Below are 11,579 nucleotides of genomic sequence, written 5' to 3'. Positions count from 1 at the left end.
ATTGGGTTCCTGGATAAAAAATTCTGTTCTGTCGATGTACTTGCATGATCTTCTGATGGGTGTCTATTGATATTTATATATCTGTTGGTAGTTCGATTATCTTCTCTATTGGCTTTTTTGTAAAATGAAGATGATCTCGATCTATTTTGATTCCATCTGGGTGCTTTATTTCTATTGACCATACGACCTCTATCTCTGCTGCGAAATTGGAATCTGGACCAATTCTTGACCCGTTTGTTTTCATAATCCAATTTATCCCTATAGAACTTGTTCTCCTTGTTCCGAATCACCTCTTCCTCAACTTTTTCTAGTTTTTTATTTAAAACTTTCTCATTTACTTTGTATTCTTCATTATCCTTATGCTTGGTGAGTGAGTCCTCTTTGTTTCTAATGTCTAGCTCTAGTGCTGTTAGGGTATTCTTTTTTTCTTTGATGATTAATTTCATAAGATCGAGGGAGCATGCGTGTAAAATTCTATCCCATTCGTCTATAAATTCCGTATTATCAGTACCAAAGGTGGGTTTTTTTAGGAGCCTGAGTCCTCTCGGGATTCTATCAACCTTAAGGTAATGCTCCAGACCCTTAATGTCCCACCAAGTTTTGGTTTCTTTAATAAGTGATTTTTCTATTTCCCAAAACAATGAGTCTAAGCTGTCATTAATTATTGTGGTATTCGGGGTGCCCTCCTCATTAAATACCTTATGGCATAACTCAGACCTCTTTTTGTTGAGACCACATAAACGTAACATTCTATACAAATATATAGGTATAGTACAGATTCAAGATAGACAATCTATCGTATACAATGATAAAAAATGGGAGTGCTGCTCCAACCTGTAGAACCTAGTAGGAGAAAGTTTGAATCAAAAGTGTGGTCGGTGCGCTACTTCCCTTTCTTAACCAGTATATTCAGGAAATGTCTTAGAAATAAACTTGCACTCTGATTCCACAGGATACCCTGCAGACGGCAGCTCAGTCCTTCGGGGTGTCACTAGGTTCAGTGACAAAAAATCTGGAGAAGAAAGAAGAGGACAAGCGCCTAATAGTGCAGTAACTTCATGCCAATTTTGGATATTTATAATGAAGTATCTCTAGGTAATCTGCGTACCGGAAATTTGATTTTTAGCAGGCACATCAAAATTACAGCGACTGGTTCCTCCAGTAGGTTATCTGCACCACAACTGGTCACCGGTTTCGCGTGAGCAGATATCTCACAGGAAATGTCTTTCGGTCCGAGTTATTCGCAACAAAGCACGGTCTGTAATCAACCAAAACGAGAGATGCCTCTCATAGTGCAGTATTTAATTATCAAATATATTGGGGTTCACACAAATCAATAGGTATTCAGCGTACCATAATATAAATACCAAACAGCATTTCAAAAAAGGTCTTTTACACGAGTGATCATCCTCCGTGGATATATATGAGAACGTGGTTCGAGGTTCGTCATGTATAAATGAAAATCACAGGCTAAAAAACATAGATTTTAATTCATATACTAAGAGTGGTCACAAAAATAAATAAATTTAAAAAGCAAAAAGTTCATAAAGCTTATCTGGATAATCCGATATTTTTCTTAGGCAGTCCGGGGTATATCCACGGTGAATGCCTGGGTCAGGGATGTTCAGAACAGGTCCTCAACGCGTTTCACCTAACAAGGCTTCTTCAGGAGTGTCTATAGGGACTAGCCATGCTTTCCTGTTTTTATCCCCTTTTGTGATTAGTGGGTGGTAACCAATTATGCAAATTACTTCCGGTCGGGACATCCCGCCGGAAGTGTTAAAAGAAAGTCTTAAAAAGATAGATCGAGACAGTACAGAATAGTCATAAACAGAGTACACACTTTTACATTGAGAAAACGTAGATTTTATAACAAGAGAACCTTGGAGGAGCAGTGTGTTTATAATACTAATGACCGGAAATCACGTGAAACCCGATAGCCGTGTTTCCGGAACTTGCGTACCGGAAGTAAAAATCCCGGAAGTAGATACCCAGTGGAGTGTCCATGTAAACTATTACGGTCACGCCATGCGCACTAATCACGTGGCCAGGGTATTCAATTAAACTATTTTGGTCACGCTATGCGTGATAGTCATATGGCCGGAAATGGCACGTCATGCGCGGCAACCGGAAGTGTCCGTAACTCGGATGTGACCAGGCTTAACCTCATGGAACGCAACTATTTAGCAATGTAAATCCAGTGTGAGTTATACACAAAAACATAAGTCAAAACACATACAAACATAATGCAAAACATAATATATGTAGAACGCTAATGAAGTACATAGCTGTATTCATATAAATAAAGGAAATCAATAACCGGAAATGAGGGTTTGGTAAAAAGTTGAAACGCAGAATGGAACGCAGATCATGTGTTCCTATTCCTATACTTCTATATATTGCCCCAGTATGAAGATTTTTGACACATAAAAAAATTATTATTAAAGCATGGTTGTAATGAAGTATATTATACTATATAGGATAAACATTAATAATAATATTATTTTTCTTTTCTCACATATGACAAATGGACTAGGGGGCAACATGTCACCCTCTAGGGAATCCTTTCAACTCCATAGATTGAGACATAATACTTAGTATATAGGTCTCAATACATTAAATATATAGCTGAATAAAGAAAGTGTCAGTGTAAGGGTCATGTTATGAGGTTAGAGGAAAGGAGCTATTTCATATCCCTCATTATGACCTAACGGGCTGAGTGTGTTTAAGGTTAAAATCCAATACATTTCTCTTTGAGACAGCAGTTTGGGAAGATCTCCACCTCTTGTTCCTAATGTGACTTTTTCCAGACCTTTGAACGTGAAAGTATCTGTATTGGATGAGTGATGGATAAGGAAATGATTTGATAAAGGATGACTCTCCACTTTGTTTTTGATGTTGCGGAGGTGTTCCTGTACTCTCAATTTGAGAGGTCGCTTGGTCTTACCTACATATTTGAGTCCACATCCACATTCTGCCAAATAAATTACAGACGTTGTGTTACAGTTAATAAACTGTTTTATTTTATATTCTGTTTTATTCGCTGAATCTTGAAAGGTCTTTCTATTTGGGTGTACAAATTTGCAGACAATACACTTTCCGCATTTGTATGTTCCAGTACATCTGGGCATGGTCTGAGTACTCTCTCTTGTCTTTAGCTGACTTGGAGCAAGAATTTCTTTCAAATTTCTTGATTTTTTAAAAATGATTTCCGGGCGGTGACATGTTGCCCCCTAGTCCATTTGTCATATGTGAGAAAAGAAAAATAATATTATTATTAATGTTTATCCTATATAGTATAATATACTTCATTACAACCATGCTTTAATAATAATTTTTTTATGTGTCAAAAATCTTCATACTGGGGCAATATATAGAAGTATAGGAATAGGAACACATGATCTGCGTTCCATTCTGCGTTTCAACTTTTTACCAAACCCTCATTTCCGGTTATTGATTTCCTTTATTTATATGAATACAGCTATGTACTTCATTAGCGTTCTACATATATTATGTTTTGCATTATGTTTGTATGTGTTTTGACTTATGTTTTTGTGTATAACTCACACTGGATTTACATTGCTAAATAGTTGCGTTCCACGAGGCTAAGCCTGGTCACATCCGAGTTACGGACACTTCCGGTTGCCGCGCATGACGTGCCATTTCCGGCCATATGACTATCACGCATAGCGTGACCAAAATAGTTTAATTGAATACCCTGGCCACGTGATTAGTGCGCATGGCGTGACTGTAATAGTTTACATGGACACTCCACTGGGTATCTACTTCCGGGATTTTTACTTCCGGTACGCAAGTTCCGGAAACACGGCTATCGGGTTTCACGTGATTTCCGGTCATTAGTATTATAAACACACTGCTCCTCCAAGGTTCTCTTGTTATAAAATCTACGTTTTCTCAATGTAAAAGTGTGTACTCTGTTTATGACTATTCTGTACTATCTCGATCTATCTTTTTAAGACTTTCTTTTAACACTTCCGGCGGGATGTCCCGACCTTAAGTAATTTGCATAATTGGATACCACCCACTAATCACAAAAGGGGATAAAAACAGGAAAGCATGACTAGTCCCTATAGACACTCCTGAAGAAGCCTTGTTAGGTGAAACGCGTTGAGGACCTGTTCTGAACATCCCTGACCCAGGCATTCACCGTGGATATACCCCGGACTGCCTAAGAAAAATATCGGATTATCCAGATAAGCTTTATGAACTTTTTGCTTTTTAAATTTATTTATTTTTGTGACCACTCTTAGTATATGAATTAAAATCTATGTTTTTTAGCCTGTGATTTTCATTTATACACGACGAACCTCGAACCACGTTCTCATATATATCCACGGAGGATGATCACTCGTGTAAAAGACCTTTTTTGAAATGCTGTTTGGTATTTATATTATGGTACGCTGAATACCTATTGATTTGTGTGAACCCCAATATATTTGATAATTAAATACTGCACTATGAGAGGCATCTCTCGTTTTGGTTGATTACAGACCGTGTTTTGTTGCGAATAACTCGGACCGAAAGACATTTCCTGTGAGATATCTGCTCACGCGAAACCGGTGACCAGTTGTGGTGCAGATAACCTACTGGAGGAACCAGTCGCTGTAATTTTGATTTGCCTGCTAAAAATCAAATTTCCGGTACGCAGATTACCTAGAGATACTTAATTATAAATATCCAAAATTGGCATGAAGTTACTGCACTATTAGGCGCTTGTCCTCTTCTTTCTTCTCCAGATTTTTTGTCACTGAACCTAGTGACACCCCGAAGGACTGAGCTGCCGTCTGCAGGGTATCCTGTGGAATCAGAGTGCAAGTTTATTTCTAAGACATTTCCTGAATATACTGGTTAAGAAAGGGAAGTAGCGCACCGACCACACTTTTGATTCATATATATATATATATATATATATAAATGGAAAGATATGGTGAATAATAAAAGCAAAATTATACTGTCAATAGATAAATGCTACAATTATATCAACTAATGCAGAGATTTTCAACCTTTTACAACTTGTGGCACACTGAACAAAATGTAAATATTGCCAAGGCACACTGAAATATAATGGTAATAAATAGTGCAGTTGTGTGTCCTAAGATGTCATGTCACCGCTCCACCATAGGTAACGCCTGAGCCATATCTGAGAAAGCCAGAAGAGCTCAACACTGCTCGGGCCCAAAATTAGAACTGGCTCTGCAACTACTAAACACACCAGTATTGATTGTTCCAGGGCCTCAGTAGCGGCAAAACACTGACGGGTCTGGCTCTGTGGCAAACCTGGAGACTGCTCAGGGCACACTAGTGTACCACGGCACAGTGGTTGAAAAACTTAAGGCCCATGAGGATTATAAAAAGCAATTGAGACTTAAGGTTTAATCCAAAGGGTTGGACTGTTTGAATCCATAGAACCTGTTTGGAGTCTTATTTCATCCACGGAGTGCCATCCATTTGCTATTCATATATATCTATATATATATATATTTTTATATATATATATATATATATATATATGTATATATATATACTGTGTGTGTGTGTGTGTGTGTGTGTGTGTGTGTGTGTGTGTGTGTTATATATATATGTGTGTATATATATATATATGTGTGTGTGTGTGTATATATATATATATATATATATATATTTACTGTATGCATATAACTTTATAACTTTAATACACTAATAAGAAAATTTTTATTTTTAGGGATTTTACTGAAGACACCAGGCTAAATTCCAACTTCACCTATGATGACAATGAACTTGACAATTTAATAGACATTATAAGAACAATGGTCATCATATGGTACAGTGTGACTTTAATTTTGGGGACAGTAGGAAACGGATTGGTCATCTGGATTGCCGGCTTCAAGATGAAGACAGTCAGTGCCGTGTGGTTCCTACACTTGGCTATTGCTGACTTTGTCACATGCATTTCTCTACCGTTACGTATTTCTGAGTGGGCTTTGTATTGGCAAATTCCTTATGATAATTACCTATGTAGGGCTGGTATAACGATTCTCTTCATAAACATGTTGAGCAGTGTCTATTTCATGACCGTCATCAGCATTGACCGATGTGTCTCCATTATTTGCCCAATTTGGACCAAATCACACAGGACACCTAGGTTAGCCACCATCATAGCTGTACTGGTTTGGTTGTTGACCCTAATTTCGAGTATTCCTTATCTGGTTTTTAACCATGGGGTTGATGATGTCACTGAGTGTTATCCCAAATATGATTTACCCATTGAATCTGATCGGATAATGAAGACAAATGCCATGTATATCACAAGAAATGTCTGCATGTTTTCATTCCCTTTCGTCATTATCCTAATATCTTATGGCTTAATTTTTATCAAGATAAGAAGAATAAAAAAATCAAAACGGTTTCAAAGACCATTCCGAGTTATCACCTCTGTCATAGTATGCTTCTTCATCTGCTGGTTTCCATATAACACCTGGCCATTAATATCTTTTGGTATAAGTTACTCAAGAACAGATATTGTCATTACAGAAGTTTCCATCTGCTTGGCTAACTTCAGCAGCTGCATCAACCCCTTGCTCTATGTCTTCTTTACCTATGATTTCAAGAAAAGTTTTGTAAAGTCCATTCCAGCTATTTTGGAAAATGCTTTTAATGAGTGGTCTGATCTTAATTGCACGGACACTCCCGCTACTACATTTCAAGCTGCAAGTTTGGATTCTTCATTATAAATCTTTTCCTGAGAGTGCACACTAAAATGCTATATGGATGATAGTCTTAAAAAATATGTACATGTGTTGCATGTTACTTGGGGGGAGTTTTATCAAAGCTCGGAGAAAGATAAAGTAAAGAGTTAGGAGCTTTATCTCCCTTTACTTTATCTCTATCCAAGCGTGAGACATATTCTCATAATATGAAATATAACTGTAATTCTATGTACCTCTTCAAGTCCCTTCCCGGAATTCTTCATCATTATTCTCACAATGCCGGCTTATAATAAGGGTATACTATTGGACAATATTCCCTTATGTGCCTCAAATGCCCTATGTGTCAAATGCTCTGCCAGTGTGTTCAACTACATGTTCCTCTGTGTGTCCCCATAAAGTGCACTATATCATAACACTTCATCAATGCACTACATTCCCCTATACACTGCACCACATCACTATACTACATCCCCTAAAGCCGGCATAGTAGAGATCCCAGGAACTGGAGCTAACCCGCACAGCATCAGCGCCAGCTGTGGGCAGACAGGTTGGTCAGAGCCATTGCTCCGGGAGCTGTCTGCTGTCTCACTGGAGCAGCACAGCACTGCTGGTAAAAAAAAAAACTCTGCTCCTCTGTAACTCCTTGGCACCCCCTCAAATCCTGCACCCGGGGAGCATGCCCCCTTAGCCCCCCCCCACTCCCCTAGTTACGGCCCTGCATTATAAAAGAAAGCAGAAAAAATGTATTACCTAAAGAGAATTAATTTCAGCATGATGGGTCAGGGTGGTATCAGGCCGTGGATATTCACAGACAATTGCTGTAACAGTATACATTACACACTAGTTGCATATGGTATTAAGAAAGCAATCAAATAATACAGACATTTGGCAGCATGTTCATCAATATACCCATAAGGCCACCTAATAGCCCTGTCACGCTGCAATCCTGGGTCCAGCCCAGATCCCTTAACATGGAATTCAAGCTGTGTCACAGTCACTTGAACTCCATTCCCACTAACATATCCCGGGGGTTGTCCTCTGCCGGCACTTGGAGATGACATTGTCCTCTGCCGGGGCTTAGAGATGACATCATCTCCTGGAGCCAGTGAGACAGATCTCCATATTTATTGAACAGGACCCAGATCGGATGACCTGGGCAACTCGATCACACTGCCCTTTAACTACAGAATACCTGGGTTGGATTCCCCTGGACACGGTATGACCCATTTACACTGAGATCCAGCCCAGATTAACACGTCAATAACCTGGGTTTTTGCGGTGTTGTGAAAGGGGTATTATACTGTACATTAGTATCCAACTGAATGCAAACTGAAGCATCAGACATGATATAACCAAACGATTTAAGTATTGCTCCAGTGCCGGGACAGGTGCTTCAAAAACCAGCCATCCCATTGGGTTATATCACTACTGTTTCTATCACCAATTACTATCAGCAAAATTTTCTTTCAACCAAATATTAAAATTGAACATTGATGAAAATTCCCTTACCAGCTTCATGAATATGATTTTTTTTATACCCTCATGACCAGACCAAGTTTCACCCCTTCCTGTGTTGAATAAATTGGTAATAACTTTAAATCCTTCCTGTTTACTTATTTAAATGAGTTAAAAAGTAAAAAAAAAGTTCTCTCAAAGGGGGTTATTCCGAGTTGATCGCTCGCTAGCAGTTTTTAGCAGCCGTGCAAACACTAAGCCGCCGCCCTCTGGGAGTGTATTTTAGCTTAGCAGAAGTGCGAACGAAAGAATCGCAGAGCGGCTTAAAAAAAATATTGTGCAGTTTCTGAGTAGCTTCAGACCTACTCAGAGGTTGCGATCACTTCAGACCATTCAGTTCTGGATTTGACGTCACAAACACGCCCTGCGTTCGACCAGCCACACCTGCGTTTTTCCTGGCACGCCTGCATTTTTTTGAACACTCCCTGTATACGGTCAGTTGACACTCAGAATGTAAATATATATTTTCTAGCTACAGTAGGAAGTTTTTAAAAAATATTTTAATCACATACAGATGTAGCCAACATTAAAAGGAAACTGTGCACATTACAATTTCATTGTACTGTGTGATTAATTTTGTATTGCGTTACGGTAATCTCCAGTGGCTGGAAAAAGTTGAATTACCAGACCTAGTTTCACGTTAGATTGAACAAAAATGCATAAATATGGCAAAAATGTACATGCAAAACTGTGTCTGCCCACTTACGTAAGGCTACATTATATGTCAATCATGAAAATGTCTACCCTATATAGTTGATGTGGTACTGGGAAAAGCTATTGATGGTGCCTGTCACATTTCCTCCAGCTAAATTTTTATACCAATATCAATTTCAATCCATTCATTTCAATGCACAATATGATCTTTGGTGGTGGACAACAGTAGAGCATGAAAATTGAGAATAGGAGTAATATAAAGTTATAGGTAAATCCATGAGTTGGGAGGATGGAGGAATGTAGCTCAACTCTAAATTGTAGTTGCATTGTAACTTAACCCTGTAGCACAGTAGTTTGTCCAATGAACATTTGTCTAGTTTAATATAAATTTCCTGTTTTCCCAAATTCTAGGCACTTAATGCTTTGGAATACACATACCTAAATTGTATTATTTTTAATAAAGTGTCACAGTACGTTCATATTGGTAAATTTTCGTTGAGGTTTCATGGTTCCTTAAGTAATTATAAATGAATAATTGCATGGTTATAGTCTCTGTACACTATACAATAATGTTGAAAAACAATGTTGGATACTCGCAGTACTGCCATAGTGTAACTTCTCACACTTCTTATTGTGTTTTGCTGTTCTTCATATTTGTTGCTCTGTATCATCCAATTTTCATTTTCTGTTATATAAAGTAATAATCTATTATGTTTGTATCATGTGATGTTACAAATAAAAATAAAAAACTACCTACATACTGTATCATTCTAGCATTTTGTGCCCAAAATATTTAACATTAAAAATGACATAATTTATTAGCCAGTGTTGACAGCTCCGCCCCAAGTTGCAAATAATATAATTTTTATTTAGGAGTTGAGACACATACTATTATTTTATTTTATTTTTTAAAGCAACAAAAGTGGCCATAATTTTCCCTGGAAAATTACCATAAGATAAACAAGCAATAAAATAAAAAAGGGGATAAAACAGACAGGCATAAAATAAATAACAGAATAATTATACAAGATCAGATTATATGGATCAGTAGATTTACAGTTAGAAGGTCTACAATCATTATGTCAACATCATATGGTCAACAGAGAAAAGGTCGACATGGATAAAAGGACAACATGGTCATTAGGTCAACCGATGAAAGGTTGACACGTTATAAGGTTGTCACGTGAAATGGTTGACACTGAAAATGAACTACACAGAAAAAAGTCCACACAACATTTTTGTTATTTTTTTGGTGTAATTTTCATTGTCTAAATACGTGGACCCCCAATTAGTGCACCGTGTCTGCTTACATGGCTCACTTTGCTTGCCATGCTTCAGGCATGGTGCCTCGCCCTGCTACTGCTGCACTTGGCACAGGCTACTGTTTCTTGTCAAAGTCCACATGTATGGCAAAGTATAAAAAAGTGGAAAATTAAAATAAAATATGTGTGACGACCATTGGCCTGTCAACCATTTGAACCTGTCGACCTTTTGTACCTGTCAACCAAAAGCACCGTCGACCTTTCATAGGGTGACCTAATGACCATGTCAACCTTTTGACCATGTTGACCTAATGCTTGTTGACCATATGATATCAACCTATTGACTGTCCAACTGACACTGTAGACTTATTGACCACATACAAATGAGATACAGTTATTAGCAGAAGTAATCATTGACCCTGTACTGTAACTCTGGGGGTGCATTGTAGACAGGAATAGTGCAGGGAGAGAACCAAGAGGGTGGAGGGGCCTGCCCATGAGAGCTTATAGTCTGACATAGTCACCGTGCAGTAGTAGTCTAATGAAAATCTGAATATGTAACCATAGTGCGGTGTTAATTTCTGTTTTTAAAACAATCAAGTTTTTTTTTTGTATGTACTAGGAGTGTGCAATATGTTTCTGGATTTGCGGTGCATAGGTAGAATAGGTACAATCTGACTGGATGGTTGTGAACTGTAATCTCTGAGACTAAAGTTCTTGTGAAATGTCAAATCACATAAATGTATTTAGACCATACTTACCTACTCTCTCAGAACCTGCAGGAGAAGCCAATTTTTTTTGGGTAGCCCTGGAAGAGTGGGCACACCTCCCACTTTATACCCACTTGTTAAGGAAGTTGGTAGTACGGGGATATAGTGATACATGAAGAGAAACCATGATCCAGCAGAGGGGGCAGGTCCTAATGTTGCTATTATATGCTAATCACGTACTTTTAGACCCACACCTATGCAAATAATGGGCAATCCCGGCATTTTTCCCATGATGGGGCGGGGACTAATGGCACTACTATTCCAGCACCACCCTCATCGCTGCCCATCTGTTTCTGCTCTCCGGGCATCTCCTGGAGAGAAAATATGAGATATAGGCAAGTATGAGCAGCACTGTACACCAAAGAAGTCAGCACTTCCTTCACAAACTTGTTATGGTGCTCAGCAGATGCTTCTGGAGAGCTATGATCTTCTATGACTACAAGAGTGGTCTGCAACAGCAGGAGAGTCTTGACCAACTGCAAGTTGCTTTTGGATAGGAAGCACTGTCCTGAGCCACTGTGTTTGACTGGTTTGCAGAAAATGTTGACATGGGAGACGGTCCCTGGAAGATGAGGAGTGCTGTGGATGTCATGTGTCCTCCATTACCAAGGACAATGTTGCTGCCATGTGGGCCACAGTTGAGGTGGATGCCAGGGTGAACAAAGCTATGG

The 11,579-nt window shown here is 38.6% G+C and overlaps 1 protein-coding gene across 1 annotated transcript; it reads left to right on the top strand.

Annotated features, from left to right (window-relative positions):
• The first annotated feature begins 815 nt into the window (after window positions 1–815).
• LOC134965169 (C3a anaphylatoxin chemotactic receptor-like) lies at window positions 816–6,731 on the top strand. Its single transcript, XM_063941686.1, has 3 exons — window positions 816–869; window positions 953–1,050; window positions 5,723–6,731. Exons 1-3 carry the CDS (start codon window positions 816–818, stop codon window positions 6,729–6,731), a joined length of 1,161 nt encoding a protein of 386 aa, XP_063797756.1.
• Window positions 6,732–11,579: the final 4,848 nt, after the last annotated feature.

Source organism: Pseudophryne corroboree, chromosome 10 (genome assembly GCF_028390025.1).
Source record: "Pseudophryne corroboree isolate aPseCor3 chromosome 10, aPseCor3.hap2, whole genome shotgun sequence".
NCBI lineage: Eukaryota > Metazoa > Chordata > Amphibia > Anura > Myobatrachidae > Pseudophryne > Pseudophryne corroboree.
The sequence above is the reverse complement of the archived record's forward strand: the minus strand, read 5'-3'. Positions and strand labels throughout refer to the sequence as shown.

Excerpts from the sequence above, each read along its gene's own strand:
- LOC134965169 (XM_063941686.1), top strand. The coding sequence starts at position 816 with ATGGGAGTGCTGCTCCAACCTGTAGAACCTAGTAGGAGAAAGTTTGAA. Across the intron at positions 870-952 it reads GGAGAAAGTTTGAATCAAAA|GATACCCTGCAGACGGCAGC; the intron begins GTGTGGTCGGTG and ends CTGATTCCACAG. Across the intron at positions 1,051-5,722 it reads GACAAGCGCCTAATAGTGCA|GGATTTTACTGAAGACACCA; the intron begins GTAACTTCATGC and ends TTTTATTTTTAG.